The sequence below is a fragment of the Oncorhynchus tshawytscha genome, linkage group LG06 (genome assembly GCF_018296145.1).
Source record: "Oncorhynchus tshawytscha isolate Ot180627B linkage group LG06, Otsh_v2.0, whole genome shotgun sequence".
In the NCBI taxonomy this organism is placed as follows: Eukaryota; Metazoa; Chordata; class Actinopteri; order Salmoniformes; family Salmonidae; genus Oncorhynchus; species Oncorhynchus tshawytscha.
In genome coordinates, this window is record NC_056434.1 from 12152740 (window position 1) to 12169910 (window position 17171).

Consider the following 17171-nt stretch of genomic DNA (forward strand, 5'->3'; position numbering starts at 1 on the left):
GACGTCGGTCTCTCGTGCATCATCCGTCTCTCCCTAACCTTATTACCATTCCCCTCTCTCCTTCTCCACCTCTACCATCCCTCCACCCCTCTATCTCAGTACCCTTCTCCACCTCTACCATCCCTCCACCCCTCTATCTCAGTACCCTTCTCCACCTCTACCATCCCTCCACCCCTCTATCTCAGTACCCTTCTCCACCTCTACCATCCCTCCACCCCTCTATCTCAGTACCCTTCTCCACCTCTACCATCCCTCCACCCCTCTATCTCAGTACCCTTCTCCACCTCTACCATCCCTCCACCCCTCTATCTCAGTACCCTTCTCCACCTCTACCATCCCTCCACCCCTCTATCTCAGTACCCTTCTCCACCTCTACCATCCCTCCACCCCTCTATCTCAGTACCCTTCTCCACCTCTACCATCCCTCCACCCATCTATCTCAGTACCCTTCTCCCTTTTTGGCAAACCCTCGCTTGTCCACACAGGGAGAGTTGACACAGCTGCTGAGGCTCGCGCCACACTATAACGCTGATGTGACAACAAATAAACATTTCAGAGGTGCCGTGGGCTTCCAAACCAAACACCTTGACCCCAGAGGCACCATGATATTCAGAGAGAAAACACTGGCTGTGAAACTGACCAATAGGTCAAGATGGCATTGTGATCACCACCCAGCGCTATTCCAGCAAAGGGATGAGGGAAGATGGAGAATGAATTGGCCCCGGAAAGCGATCGAACAGTGAACAGCAGGTGGACATCAGCCACTCTGCTGGAGAACGACCAGACCATTAGAGCCTTATGGGTAACGGAGAATGGAACGGCGGCTGCTCATGGTGCCCTCTCAGTTTGTTCAGTCCTGAGTGTGCCAAGGTCATCTTTTATTTTCCCTATGGATGTCGGGAGTCCAGTTTCACGTCAAAGTGGGGCTACAGCTGGCTGTGATATATCTCTTGTGCAATCAGCGCTCAATGTGTCAGTCCTTATCAAGGTTCAAGTATATCACCCACATTCACATGTCAGCAGATCTCCAAGCATTCACTTCTCAATAAATCATTTCAGATCCACATTTCAGCAAGTGGTTCCATGTTCATATTTAATAAGTCAATCCCTATCAACTACCAATCTGTGTTACTGCTTCTGCTGCCTGGCTGCAAACACATTCATTTAAGTGCAAAAACAGTCTCTGTTCCTGAGCGATTACTTTGGACAAAAGTAACCTGCCAACTGCAGAGAATTGTGAGATTCCAGTATTATAATTGGTGTTCCACAGTAAACGCTTTCATATTTATGGAATATTTTTCTCGAAATTTGTCATCAGACACTTGTTTATGTAAGGCGTAATATGAGTCTGGGCCTGGCACTTGCTGGCCGCACACGGTACTCAAACGAGAGCGCTGACTACATTATGATAGTATATTATTTCAAGTGCAATATCCATTTACAATTCCATCGGTGCACCAACTTGAGTATCTAATCTAATCTTGGCTTTATCCCTTTAAAATATAAAACTTGGCACATCTGCAACACAGATTTTGGTTTCATTATTCATCGAATGCAATCTGAAAGGGTCAGTCCTACATGCCACAATCTATATTGCTGGTAGTACAGATACCAAAGCTGGCAAAAGACAGGAGAAACAATACAAAGTCTCCAGACTTAGACCTAATTCTGTACAGAAACAAAACCACTGGTTATTAATCCAGAATAAAACTTTCACATCTATGTTAAATTAATTCCAGAGCTGAACTGATCAAATGTGAAACACATGTTTGAAGTTGTACAGGATCCTTTTCTGGAGACCTTAGAGCATCACTGGAGGGGTGTAAAACTCTCTGGGACGAATGTAAATCAGATGTCTACGTACCTGACTAAACCAAGCCAGTACCACCAAACAATGGGGTCTTAACAATGCCACAACACAGCAGGTGAATCATTCTAGGTGCCTGTGTCATGACAAAATTATCCACTCTGGCAAAGTCTGCCTCATCTACAGATGTTGCTGTGATGTTGTTCATTCTCTGTCTCTTTCTCTCTCATTCTCTCTCTCTCTGGTCTCTCTCTGGTCTCTCTCTTTGGTCTCTCTCTCTCTGGTCTCTCTCTCTGGTCTGGTCTCTCTCTGGTCTGGTGTCTCTCTCTGGTCTGGTCTCTCTCTCTGGTCTGGTCTCTCTCTGGCCTGGTCTCTCTCTGGTCTGGTCTCTCTCTGGTCTCTCTCTGGTCTCTCTCTCTCTGGTCTCTCTATCTGGTCTCTCTCTGGCCTGGTCTCGCTCTGGTCTGGTCTCTCTCTGGTCTGGTCTGTCTCTGGTCTCTCTCTCTGGTCTGGTCTCTCTGGTCTGGTCTATCTCTCTGGTCTCTCTCTCTGGTCTCTCTCTCTCTGGTCTCTCTCTCTCCCTGGTCTCTCTCTCTGGTCTCTGTCTGGTCTCTCTCTCTGGTCTCTCTCTAGTCTCTCTCTTTCTCTGGTCTCTCAATTCAATTCAATTCAATTCAAGGGCTTTATTGGCATGGGAAACATGTGTTAACATTGCCAAAGCAAGTGAGGTAGACAACATACAAAGTGAATATATAAAGTGAAAAACAACAAAAATTAACATTAAACATTACACATACAGAAATTTCAAAACAGTAAAGACATTACAAATGTCATATTATATATATATACAGTGTTCTAACAATGTACAAATGGCTAAAGGACACAAGATAAAATAAATAAGCATAAATATGGGTTGTATTTACAATGGTGTTTGTTCTTCACTGGTTGCCCTTTTCTCGTGGCAACAGGTCACAAATCTTGCTGCTGTGATGGCACACTGTGGAATTTCACCCAGTAGATATGGGAGTTTTTCAAAATTTGATTTGTTTTCAAATTCTTTGTGGATCTGTGTAATCTGAGGGAAATATGTCTCTCTAATATGGTCATACATTGGGCAGGAGGTTAGGAAGTGCAGCTCAGTTTCCACCTCATTTTGTGGGCAGTGAGCACATAGCCTGTCTTCTCTTGAGAGCCATGTCTGCCTACGGCGGCCTTTCTCAATAGCAAGGCTATGCTCACTGAGTCTGTACATAGTCAAGGCTTTCCTTAATTTTGGGTCAGTCACAGTGGTCAGGTATTCTGCCGCTGTGTACTCTCTGTGTAGGGCCAAATAGCATTCTAGTTTGCTCTGTTTTTTTGTTAATTCTTTCCAATGTGTTAAGTAGTTATCTTTTTGTTTTCTCATGATTTGGTTGGGTCTAATTGTGCTGCTGTCCTGGGGCTCTGTAGTGTGTGTTTGTGTTTGTGAACAGAGCCCCAGGACCAGCTTGCTTAGGGGACTCTTCTCCAGGTTCATCTCTCTGTAGGTGATGGCTTTGTTATGGAAGGTTTGTGAATCGCTTCCTTTTAGGTGGTTGTAGAATTTAACAGCTCTTTTCTGGATTTTGATAATTAGTGGGTATCGGCCTAATTCTGCTCTGCATGCATTATTTGGTGTTCTACGTTGTACACGGAGGATATTTTTGCAGAATTCTGCGTGCAGAGTCTCAATTTGGTGTTTGTCCCATTTTGTGAAGTCTTGGTTGGTGAGCGGACCCCAGACCTCACAACCATAAAGGGCAATGGGCTCTATGACTGATTCAAGTATTTTTAGCCAGATCCTAATTGGTATGTTGAAATTTATGTTTCTTTTGATGGCATAGAATGCCCTTCTTGCCTTGTCTCTCAGATCGTTCACAGCTTTGTGGAAGTTACCTGTGGTGCTGATGTTTAGGCCAAGGTATGTATAGTTTTTGTGTGCTCTAGGGCAACAGTGTCTAGATGGAATTTGTATTTGTGGTCCTGGTGACTGGACCTTTTTGGAACACCATTATTTTGGTCTTACTGAGATTTACTGTCAGGGCCCAGGTCTGACAGAATCTGTGCATAAGATCTAGGTGCTGCTGTAGGCCCTCCTTGGTTGGTGACAGAAGCACCAGATCATCAGCAAACAGCAGACATTTGACTTCGGATTCTAGCAGGGGAGGCCGGGTGCTGCAGACTTTTCTAGTGCCCTCGCCAATTCGTTGATATATATGTTGAAGAGGGTGGGGCTTAAGCTGCATCCCTGTCTAACCCCACGACCCTGTGTGAAGAAATGTGTGTGTTTTTTGCCAATTTTAACTGCACACTTGTTGTTTGTGTACATGGATTTTATAATGTCGTATGTTTTACCCCCAACACCACTTTCCATCAGTTTGTATAGCCGACCCTCATGCCAGATTGAGTCTCTCTGGACTCTCTCTCTCTGGTCTCTGTCTCTTGTCTCTCTCTCTGGTCTCTCTCTCTGGTCCCTCTCTCTATGGTCTTTCTCTGGTCTCTCTCTCTCTGGTCTCTCTCTCTCTCTGGTCTCTCTCTCTTTCTGGTCTCTCTCTCTTTCTGGTCTCTCTCTCTTTCTGGTCTCTCTCTCTTTCTGGTCTATCTCTCTTTCTTGTCTCTCTCTGGTCCCTCTCTCTTTCTCTCTGTCATGAAAGGCCTCTGATATGCATCTTTGTTAACAGTGCAGCTCCATTAAAACAGGCAGAGTGAAGGCCGAGGCTTTACAGTGTAAACAGACAGAGCCTGTAGGGAGTGTGGACGGCCTCGCTTGCCTAGAGGACTGAAGACTTTGCTGGGGAACGCTCCCAACTCTAATTGCCCCGATGGATTCCAGCTATGAGTCAATGCTACAGAGCGCAATGTTCTGCCAATGCTACAAACGCTATGGCAACGCTCCCAAATATGCATCACATTCACCTACACAACGTACCAAATTATTTTCAGATACATCACACAGAGTATTGTGTTGATTCTGTTCTGAAGTCTTTGGGGATTACATAAGTTTGATACAATTGTAGTTTTTTTTAACAACAAATTGACTGACCTAAATTTCATTTGAAATCCTGGCAACTTTGAGTTTTCCCTGTTGAAAATCGAGCCGGTCTATGCACATTTATGAGGCTAGCATAGCATCTCATTCTCCATTGAATACAGGCGGTTGATGTCTACACTCCTCATCAAATATTATCAAAAAAGTATTTGAATAACAAGATGTATCCACCAATGCAAAGAGAGGAATAGTCAGGAGCTTGATATGGTATTAAAGTAAAGTATTGTGAATAAAGTGGGGTTAATAAGTGAAAAGCCGTAATGGCCAGTCACTAGCATCATGGGACTTTTATGAATTGTTTTACTCTGTGTTGTTACAGCATTCAACCCACATAATGAAAAGTGCATTGAATGTTTAAAAAAATAAACCGAAACTGAAAACTGTGATTCTTTTTTAATAACCAAAACCGAACCGACCTCAAAAAAGCACGAATCGTTCATCACTACCCTCTGGTGTCCTCTTCCTTTCGAAAGCTTCAAATGTCTCCCCTCTAGCTAGCCAACCTAATTTAGCCACTGAACACTACAGTGCATATGTCAACACACACACACACACACACACACACACACACACACACACACACACACACACACACACACACACACACACACACACACATCACACATCACACACATCACACATCACACATCACACATCACACACATCACACATCACACATCACACACATCACACACACACACACATTTATTTCACTCCATAACATCCTTCCTTCTCTCTGGACAGTACTAGTGTCTGTACTCCAGCTACTTTACATTAGTCTCAGGGCTGGAGGGACACTGGATCCTGGGGATGTGGTCTGGATGCTGGGCTGGTCTGGTCTGAGTAGAGGGGAGTCCTGGGGCTGTGGTCTGGAGGCTGGTCTGGTCTGAGTCAAGTGGTAGTCCTGGGGCTGTGGTCTGGAGGCTGGTCTGGTCTGAGTAGAGGGGGAGTCCTGGGGCTGTGGTCTGGAGGCTGGTCTGGTCTGGGAGAGGGGTAGTCCTGGGGCTGTGGTCTGGAGGCTGGTCTGAGTAGAGGGGGAGTCCTGGGGCTGTGGTCTGGAGGCTGGTTTGAGTAGAGGGGGTCCTGGGGCTGTGGTCTGGAGGCTGGTCTGGGAGAGGGGTAATCCTGGGGCTGTGGTCTGGAGGCTGGTCTGAATAGAGGGGGAGTCCTGGGGCTGTGGTCTGGAGGCTGGTCTGGTCTGAGTATAGAGGGAGTCCTGGGGCTGTGGTCTGCAGGCTGGTCTGGGAGAGGGGTAGTCCTGGGGCTGTGGTCTGGAGGCTGGTCTGAGTAGAGGGTTAGTCCTGGGGCTGTGGTCTGGAGGCTGGTCTGGTCTGAGTATAGGGGACGTCCTGCGGCTGTGGTCTGGTGGCTGGTCTGGTCTGAGTATAGAGGGAGTCCTGGGGTTGTGGTCTGGAGGCTGGTCTGAGTAGACGGGGAGTCCTGGGGCTGTGGTCTGGAGGCTGGACTGAGTAGAGGGGTAGTCCTGTGGCTGGTGTCTGGAGGCTGGTTTGAGTAGAGGGGTAGTCCTGGGGCTGTTGTCTGGAGGCTGGTCTGAGTAGAGGAGGAGTCCTGGGGCTGTGGTCTGGAGGCTGGTCTGGTCTGAGTATAGAGGGAGTCCTGGGGCTGTGGTCTGGAGGCTGGTCTGAGTAGAGGGGGAGTCCTGGGGCTGTGGTCTGGAGGCTGGTCTGAGTAGGGGGAGTCCTGGGGCTGTGGTCTGGAGGCTGTTCTGAGGAGAGGGGGAGTCCTGGGGCTGTGGTCTGGAGGCTGGTCTGAGTATAGAGGGAGTCCTGGGGCTGTGGTCTGGAGGCTGGTCTGAGTATAGAGGGAGTCCTGGGGCTGTGGTCTGGAGGCTGGTCTGAGTAGAGGGGTAATCCTGGGGCTGTGGTCTGGAGGCTGTTCTGAGGAGAGGGGGAGTCCTGGGGCTGTGGTCTGGAGGCTGGTCTGAGTATAGAGGGAGTCCTGGGGCTGTGGTCTGGAGGCTGGTCTGAGTAGAGGGGAGTCCTGGGGCTGTGGTCTGGAGGCTGGTCTGAGTAGAGGGGAGTCCTGGGGCTGTGGTCTGGAGGCTGGTCTGGTCTGAGTAGAGTGGTAGTCCTGGGGCTGTGGTCTGGAGGCCGGTCTGGTATGAGTAGAGGGGGTCCTGGGGCTGTGGTCTGGAGGCTGGTCTGAGTAGAGGGGTAGTCCTGTGGCTGGTGTCTGGAGGCTGGTTTGAGTAGAGTGGTAGTCCTGGGGCTGTGGTCTGGAGGCTTGTCTGAGTAGAGGGGTAATCCTGGGGCTGTGGTCTGGAGGCTGGTCTGAGTAGAGGGGTAGTCCTGTGGCTGGTGTCTGGAGGCTGGTTTGAGTAGAGGGGTAGTCCTGGGGCTGTTGTCTGGAGGCTGGTCTGAGTAGAGGGGGAGTCCTGGGGCTGTGGTCTGGAGGCTGGTCTGAGTATAGAGGGAGTCCTGGGGCTGTGGTCTGGAGGCTGGTCTGAGTAGAGGGGGAGTCCTGGGGCTGTGGTCTGGAGGCTGGTCTGAGTAGAGGGGGAGTCCTGGGGCTGTGGTCTGGAGGCTGGTCTGGTCTGAGTAGAGTGGTAGTCCTGGGGCTGTGGTCTGGAGGCCGGTCTGGTATGAGTAGAGGGGGTCCTGGGGCTGTGGTCTGGAGGCTGGTCTGAGTAGAGGGGTAGTCCTGTGGCTGGTGTCTGGAGGCTGGTTTGAGTAGAGGGGGAGTCCTGGGGCTGTGGTCTGGAGGCTTGTCTGAGTAGAGGGGTAATCCTGGGGCTGTGGTCTGGAGGCTGGTCTGAGTAGAGGGGTAGTCCTGTGGCTGGTGTCTGGAGGCTGGTTTGAGTAGAGGGGTAGTCCTGGGGCTGTTGTCTGGAGGCTGGTCTGAGTAGAGGGGGAGTCCTGGGGCTGTGGTCTGGAGGCTGGTCTGGTCTGAGTATAGAGGGAGTCCTGGGGCTGTGGTCTGGAGGCTGGTCTGGTCTGAGTATAGAGGGAGTCCTGGGGCTGTGGTCTGGAGGCTGGTCTGAGTAGAGGGGTAATCCTGGGGCTGTGGTCTGGAGGCTGGTCTGAGTAGAGGGGGAGTCCTGGGGCTGTGGTCTGGAGGCTGGTCTGAGTAGGGGGAGTCCTGGGGCTGTGGTCTGGAGGCTGTTCTGAGTAGAGGGGGAGTCCTGGGGCTGTGGTCTGGAGGCTGGTCTGAGTATAGAGGGAGTCCTGGGGCTGTGGTCTGGAGGCTGGTCTGAGTAGAGGGGGAGTCATGGGGCTGTGGTCTGGAGGCTGGTCTGAGTAGAGGGGGAGTCCAGGAGCTGTGGTCTGGAGGCTGGTCTGAGTAGAGGGGGAGTCCTGGGGCTGTGGTCTGGAGGCTTGTCTGAGTAGAGGGGTAATCCTGGGGCTGTGGTCTGGAGGCTGGTCTGAGTAGAGGGGTAATCCTGGGGCTGTGGTCTGGAGGCTGGTCTGAGTAGAGGGCAAGGTTGACGAGGTCTAGATCTGGAGGGGGATGTATAAATGTGTCTCTTGTTGCTCTGTTAATTGGGACAAAAAGCTAGGCCAGGTAGATGTTGTTTCTCTGGGCTCAGAGGCCTGTGTGATGCATGTCCCACAGTCAACCAGACTCCTGCTACATCAAAACCTCAACAACAGCCACCCCACCTGGGCCTACTGAAAGATTTTCCCTTGTCTCCTCACCATTCACACACTGTCCCATACACTCCCAACAGGCCCAGTTACACACTGTCCCATACACTTCCTTCAGGACCGCTTTCACACTGTCCCATACACTCCCAACAGGCCCAGTTAACACACTGTCCCATACACTCTCAACAGGCCCGGGTACACACTGTCCCATACACTCCCAACAGGCCCAGTTAACACACTGTCCCATACACTCCCAACAGGCCCAGTTAACACACTGTCCCATACACTCCCTACACACTGTCCCATACACTTCCTACAAGCCTGTTAACACACTGTCCCATACACCCCCAACAGGCCCAGTTAACACACTGTAACACACAAATGGTTAAGTGGCAAGGCACCATGTTTCATACAGCCTTTAACACTGCAGCATTAGAGAGCCCAAAGTGCAGTGTTTGGAAGCATTAGAGACCATGGCTCCATCCAACATGGCACTCTATTTTCCAATATAGTGCACTACTTTTGACCAAGGCCCTATGGGTAGTGCACCAAGTAGTGTACTATAAAGGCACTAGGGTGCCATTTGGGACAGGACCCATATCTGAGTGGATTTGGTCCAATGAGGCCCATTACCTCAGAGGGAGATCCTAGAACACATGCTAGACCAGTGTTCTACAATAGGCCTGGTCAGGCCCCCCATCTTTCAGAGAGCTGGGGAACGTGCCAGGACGATACACCCTGAACACGGAACCGGCTCCATCCATGTCTTAGTAAACTGATCTGGCCCACTGGCGAGGTAAAACTGATTAAGCATTTGGATGGGACACAATTATGACACAGCTGTTGCATTATGTTTGGGTTAGAGCCTGTCAACTTCCTTCCCTTGTCGACCAGGTTTCCAAGACAGAACCGGGATTAAATGTTAAGGATATTACTACCACATAATATTGCATTCCAGACAAATGTAATTAGAGTGTATTGCATGTAGTGGATTGTCCGTACTTTGATACCTGGTTACACAGTCTGAGAAAGGGTACAGTAGCTGTTCCAGTTTGAAACAGGGTAACGAGACAGGGTAGCTGTTCCAGTCTGAGACAGGGTAGCTGTTCCAGTCTGAGACAGGGTAACGAGACAGGGTAGCTGTTCCAGTCTGAGACAGGGTAGCTGTTCCAGTCTGAGACAGGGTAACGAGACAGGGTAGCTGTTCCAGTCTGAGACAGGGTAGCTGTTCCAGTGTGAGACAGGGTAGCTGTTCCAGTCTGAGACAGGGTAGCTGTTCTAGTCTGAGACAGGGTAGCTGTTCCAGTCTGAGACAGGGTAGCTGTTCCAGTCTGAGACAGGGTAGCTGTTCCAGGCTGAGACAGGGTAACGAGACAGGGTAGCTGTTCCAGTCTGAGACAGGGTAGCTTTTCCAGTGTGAGACAGGGTAGCTGTTCCAGTGTGAGACAGGGTAGCTGTTCCAGTGTGAGACAGGGTAGCTGTTCCAGTCTGAGACAGGGTAGGTGTTCCAGTCTGAGACCGGGTAGCTGTTCCAGTCTGAGACCGGGTAGCTGTTCCAGTCTGAGACAGGGTAGCTGTTCCAGTCTGAGACAGGGAAGCTGTTCCAGTCTGAGACAGGGAAGCTGTTCCAGTGTGAGACAGGAAGCTGTTCCAGTGTGAGACAGGAAGCTGTTCCAGTCTGAGACAGGGTAGCTGTTCCAGTCTGAGACAGGGTAGCTGTTCCAGTCTGAGACAGGGTAGCTGTTCCAGCCTGAGACAAGGTAGCTGTTCCAGTCTGAGACAGGGTAGCTGTTCCAGTCTGAGACCGGGTAGCTGTTCCAGTCTGAGACGGGGTAGCTGTTCCAGCCTGAGACAAGGTAGCTGTTCCAGTCTGAGACAGGGTAGCTGTGGTTATACATGTCCAATACTATGGAAATAGTTCTCTGCCACAATATGTCACAAATACGTCACAGGCCTCTCTCATCTTTTTAAGTGGGAGAACTTGCACAATTGGTAGCTGACTAAATACTTTTTTGCCCCACTTGTATATAGAGAGAGAGAAAAGAGAGAGAGAGAGAGAGAGAGAGAGAGAGAGAGAGAGAGAGAGAGAGGAGTCAGTAGCTAGGTTTCCATCCAATTGGTGACAGATTATCATGAGAGGTGTGTTTCCATCCAACGGACTTGCTGCAGATAAAAGACTGTTTGTGTTGACATGGTGCACATAAAAAGCGCTTTGCTTTCCCTTGTACCAAATAAAAAGGTAAATGGGTTTCCATTGCATTTTCAACTCTACTGATGGTTTTGTTACAAAAGCTGTTGCGATAAATAACAAACTTGCCCAATCTGGTTTTGGCGCATGCGCTCTAGACAACAGTCTGCTGATAAAGTGGGCGGGGGGCGGGGGGGAGAGAGAAAGAAAGAGAGAGAGAGATGACTGGATTGCATTACTGTTAAGAGATTGACTGGAAAACTATTATGGCCTGAAAAGAACTTGGCCTGGCCTAGTCGACAAGGAAAACAAGCAAGATCTATCTATGTCAATGCCAAAACATCACTCTCAGACCATTTCTGCCAGCAGCATCATCATACTAATATATGCATCGCATCATCAGCCTCATCTCTCTCTCTCCCCTATTGCCTCTTGAGTGTACAAGTTAAACTGTACAGAGCTTTCCCTCACCTTCTCCTCTAGTGTAGCGTGTTGGTCTCAGACCTACAGACCTGGCTGCCTGGGTTAAAGGACTGAATCATACGTCTTCATTGCAGGTAGCTGCTACCGGGCCAGAGTCCAGACCTCTGAAAGATTGTGCCGGCTGAGCAGTCCAGACAGGCAATAGTGTCAGAGGCTCGCACTGGTACAAACACATTAATATCAATGTCAGTCGCCACCCACGCCCTGCGTCCAGACAGCTCCGGTTTCAGTACAGCGTTCAGGGGAAAAGTCGGGTCATGTGCAGAACCTCAGTTTTAATTAGCTAATGGCACTGGTCGTTTCATCTCCTGCGTCGGAGCTGATCCATTTACCCGGAGAAAACACAACGCCATCTTGGCAACGGACGCCGCTGTATGTCTCACTGTCTGCTTCTGGGGGATTTGGCCTCTCTTCCAAAAATCTGTCAAATAAATCTAAATATATATATATGTTTGCTGGTTTCACACCCATGAAAAAAAATAGAAATTCCATGATCTATGCTTTTTTCCCAGCAGGACGCTGGCTGGCTGCAGTCAGTTTTCCTTCAGCCTGTGGTGGTGTGTGTTTAGAGAGTGGCTTCATTCGCAGGTGAGGTGTGTTTTATCATTATGCTGTGGGTGGCTCAGTGCAGCTCAGAGTTCTCAATCATTCTCAAGAATAAAACCAAAACTTTATTCCATTGTGGAGAGAGGGTAGAATACCAAATGTGTTCTTAAAGTAAAATGGGCCAACAGTATATTACGGTTTAAAGAAATGACCAGGTATTTACTTGAAAGTACGTGGTAAAATGGTCATTACATTTGCACTCATTTCTTTTCAGGCGGAACTGATGGCCATATCCAATATCTTTCAATATATTATGAGTAAAATTAACCATATCTTCTATTTTATCCTGGAAATGTATCAAATTAAGGGGCACATGTCCCCTCAGGTTCAGCTGGCATTATGGCTCTTGGCCCGGTTGTATAAAGCATCAAGTTAATTTACCCCTTATCTTTAACCTTAAAGTTTCCTTAACTTTAAGTCAATTGCACAAAACCTTTTAATGTGAATTTCCTCCTTAAATTAAGTGGGGAAAGTTAAGGGTGCCGATGAGTATGAGTATCACTGAGTATCACTCAGTATGGATATCAATGTAAACAGCATTTGTGGAGGTGAATGTTGCTGTCCTCTGCCCTGGAAAACATCCATCAGCTAGCTAGCTACTTAGCTAAACAATGTGAAGTGCATAATCCATGGCTACAAAGCTGCTGGCTAGCTAGTTACTAACTCTGTAAGTTAGCTTGACCTAATAGAAAGTTCTATAAAACAAGTTGAGAAAAAAGGAACTAAAAGAAACGTGTTTTATTATCTTATGAATCAATTTGTTTCTCCTCTTCAATGTACAAATTCTATTTTGCAATCTCCCCAAATAAATGCGATCTCTTTGATGAGATGTTCAGTCAGTGACACAGGTCATCTCCATAGTAACAATGATTCCTAAGGGAAACCCTTCATGGAAACACTTATGATGTTTTATGGTCTTAACAGGCACTCTAAAGCCTCCACATGACTGAAAACCAATAATGAAAGAAACACACAGGGTTTACGATTAAAGAGTATACCACCCCAATGAATTCTACTATCTAAAGCTAACATGACTCAACTTCTCACGTCACTGAACAACGTGAGGGCGCAAATGCAAATCCTATAGCAGGTCATCTCAACATTCCCATGGTTCATTATTGGGCAATACCTACAATGGACAGGATTTCAAAACAATTTCATACAATGTATCCATTCAGGTAATCTGAAGAGACTTGAAGAGAGTGTCTCTCAATTTCTATATTATATAGGGATTCCACGGTTTAGATTAATATTTATCTGAACTTCAGTGTACGGAGTGGAGCGATCTGTCCATGAGACATCAAATCCGCGGGACAGTCTCGATATAACCCACTAAGATATCAAAGCCTGTGACTATGTCAGGGCTCCCGGTCACTGGATATATTTTTAATATTTATGCAGACAAGAGAAAAAATGTCATAAACTAAAACAACACTCTGAATTAGGCATGAAACACAACAGGATATTGCAGAGAGATTATGCAGTTTCTTTTTCACCCTGCCCGCCGACCGTACCACAGCCCTGGGGCCTGCAGTAATTGGAGTGGGGACGACTTAAAAAGTACCTCTAAAAGTTTAGAGAGCTTTACAAGTGCTCTGAACTCGATGGTTACAGCTGGAGCTGCAATTTTATGTGGGCCAGCGTTAAACATAGCCAGTTACGGACAGTGACAAGCGAGAGGTCGGAGTACAACTTTGTGTTGTGATAATGACTTTTTCCAGCCAAGACACAGCATGAAACAAACGCTGTACAGCTAGAGGTACAGGAGGAGGCTGGAGGAAGCTGGAGGCGCTGGAGGAAGCTGGATGAGTCTGGAGGAGGCTGGAGGAGGCTGGAGGACCTGGAAGAGACTTATGCTTGGATTTGAGCACAGCTCCAAGTTGTGAGCACCCACTGGAATCTGCCGCTGGAAAAACAATAAGGGGATTAGCTGGGTTTTCTGGAGAGTTTGGTCCTAAATGGAACGTCTCATCTGTTTCCTCTGTGTGAATAGCTGGAATTCCTAAATGCCTTTGTCTATTGCCTGAGTGTATCAAACACAACAGGCATCATTCAAACGTTCCTGACTACAGTGGGCACAGACGCATACGAACTAAATAAGGACTTTAGAGGGATTGGTTTGAGACACTACGGCATATACACGCACACATATTGTACGCATAAAAGCACACACACTACATATGTATAGCCCACATTTGTGACAAATTATGGCAGCAAACTATTTCCATAGTATTGCACATGTATAACCACACACCCATTTGCAAACACAAACTCATCACCTCAGAGACATGCAAAACACATGCACACTTTCTCTAAGACTTTCTGTAGACCTCTACATCTAAATACATTGCTCATTAGAAGTGTTTATGCAAACCTGAATACATTTCACATTCTGTTTATGTTTAGTTTGAGAACTGAGTGTTACAATCCAACATGGATGGAATCAATACTGCCTATTGTTGGGGTTAACAGGAATTCACGTACGTATGACTAGGCTGTGTGTGTGTGTGTTTGTGTGTGTTTGTGTGTGTGTGTGTGTGCCTGTGTGTGCGTGTGTGTGTGTGCCTGTGTGTGTGTGTGTGTGTTTGTGTGTTTGTGTGTGTGTGTGTGTGCGTGTGTGTGTGTGTTTGTTTGAGGCCTTTCTGAGGTCTGAGTGATTGGGAGGCTGGGTTGTGTAGCGTGGGCACACACACACACACACAGGCACACACACACACATACATACATACACAGCCTCCCATCCTGAGACAGTCCAGCGGCTCCACTACACTGAGCCGAATGGTTAGCATCTGGTAAGCATCTCCCTAGACACACACACCTACACACACACACACACACACACATATTAATACAGTACCTTCAGAAAGTATTCTTACCCCTTGACTTATTCCACATGTTGTTGTATGACAGCCTGAATACAAAATGGATCAAATGTATTTATTTTCTCACCCATCTACACATAATACTCCATAATAAACTAAGTGAAAACATATTTGAAGAAATGTTTGCAAATTTATTGGAAATGAAACACAGAAAGATCTAATTTACATAAGTATTCACACCCATGAGTCAATGCATGTTAGAATCACGTTTGGCAGCGATTACAGCTGTGAGTCTTCCTGGGTAAATCTCTAAGAGCTTAGCATACCTGAATTATTATTGTAGGCTTGCCATAACAAAAGGCTTTTCAGGTTTTATTACTTTGTATAAAATTCTAAAAACATAATTCCACTTTGACATTATGGGATATTGTGTGTTTGCCAGTGACACAAAATCTCAATTAAATCCATTTTAAATTCTGTCTGTAACACAACAACATGTGGGAAAGGTCAAGGGCTGTGAATACATTCTGAAGGCCCTGTACACATGTGTACAGAACAAACACACATACAGACACACATAAACATACAGTCCGCCTGTTTCCCTTCCTGTTCTATGTGTCACCAATCTGACATCAGTGACAGAGTTGGAGACACACCCAGTGTCCAGCAGCAAGAGCAGTCCAAATGTACACACCAAAGAAAAAGAAACAAGTGCAGGACCAAAACACAGTGAATTATTCCCAGAACTTCCTAGAATACCCAGAATTCACTTGAAAAATCACTGTCCTGCTATATTACAGTACAGAGCTGAGAGAAGATTCACAACCGGAGCACATTTTCAGCTACAACACGTACACACACACACTAATGCATGATGTCTCTGAGGAACTTACGAGGCTCACTATAAATTTACTAGTCTATGAATGAATATAAACATTCCCATTAAATGGAGCTAACAATGTATTGCAGTGGTAAGTGTTAATTGACTAACTGATTTACACTAAACTGATTTTAATTTAACACTTAATTTTCACACTTTTTCACACTTACACAGCCAGTAAATTAAACCAAATAATTTAAAAACAAATATCGCCTGAATTTCATAAAAATATTTTTGTGGTATTTTTGTGGTATTAGGCTATGAGCATATAGCACAATAATAATTACGTTTTGGACAATTTTCTTAAAATGAGGACAAGGGTTGTGAAACTCTGAATTGAGCAAGATGAGAGATTTTAGCAGACATCCCTCTGCCTTTTCTTCCACTAGACTACTACATATTTCCCTGTGTTTGGTCTGGGTAAAACGTCTATTCACTTAATACTTGACATCTAAAAATACCAACCTGCCATTTAAAGGGATTAAGTGTATGCATTGTTTGGTTATGTTAACCAGATGTGTTGGTTTTTCATCATCTGAATCCCTTCTTAAAAAACATTGAGCTAGTGAAAATAAACATGACTTCGCCCCTTACACAGATTGTGGACTAATTGTGTATTTGGACTAAAATGTTCTTAAGGTTGGAGGGCTTTTTCCATTTGCTAAGAGATGCCAGGGAGTGACAGTTTGACATTGATTAGTGTGTTGACTTGTGAAGATGGAGAGTTTCACCTGTAAAGAATACAACCACACAGCTATTTATACAGTGACCAGCTATACGGCTCCCATTATAACAACGCTTCACTTCAATGTAAAATGTGTATTTTAAACATTCTGCTAAAATGTATCCATTTTCAATAAAAAAAAAAAAAAATCTTAATTTATAATGAAAAAATAATCTGGAATGAAAAAGAATCAGTCTTGCTCTTGGAAACAGTGCACCCTGAATGTACAAACAACAGTCTCTAAAAGTATTAAAATGGCTTTACAACAACCTATCTAACATCTATCACTAACCTTAACTGTACTGGCCCAGCAACTGTGTTCTAAACAAACAAATGTGACATTTTAGGTTGGCCACAAACCAATTTCTACGAAGTACCAAATAAGATGTAAGTTAGGGACTACTGTGACATCGATGCCATCCACAAAAGACTCCACCTTCATGTTTTACACATGTACACAGCAGCTCTTAAATGTATGTTTAAATCAAATCTCTCTTGGCCTGCTCTGTGGAAACTAGACATGGCCTATGGATGGATACTGTCAAACTGGGTCCTGGTTGCACCAGCTGGGTTCCATTTCATAGAGTAAATATACTGTGGTCACTGAAATGGAACCTATAATGGACCATAAAAATGGCTTTGATTGGCTCTATTCAGAAGAGTGGGCTGTGAACAACATTCTCCACTAACACCGGCTTGGTTCTGGGCTCAGCTGGTGGGGAATTGCTAGAATGGAATGGGTACACTCGATATGGCCGCCGGCCCAGACATCATAGAACTTTGACTTGAATGGTGATTTTAGTGATTATATATCTATGGTAGGGAGAGGGACTCACCATACACTTGTTAGGCTTCTCTCCCGAGTGGACTCTCATGTGGATGAGGAGTTTGTAGCGGGCGTTGAAGGGCTTGTAGCGGCGAATGCAGCTGGCCCAGAAGCAGGTGAAGTCCTCCCCTTTGCGCTGGTCAATGTGCACCTTCTCGATGTG

General features: G+C 46.5%; 1 protein-coding gene across 1 annotated transcript in view; it reads right to left on the reverse strand.

Moving 5' to 3' along the window:
* LOC112246729 (zinc finger protein GLIS1-like) overlaps nucleotides 1-17171 on the reverse strand; it is a 154062-nt gene that overhangs the window by 67813 nt on the left and 69078 nt on the right. Inside the window, exon 4 of the mRNA XM_024415237.2 lies at nucleotides 17019-17171. This exon is cut by the window's right edge and continues 1261 nt beyond it. Within this exon, the coding sequence (XP_024271005.1) occupies nucleotides 17019-17171 (153 nt within the window). The remainder of the gene's footprint in view (nucleotides 1-17018) is intronic.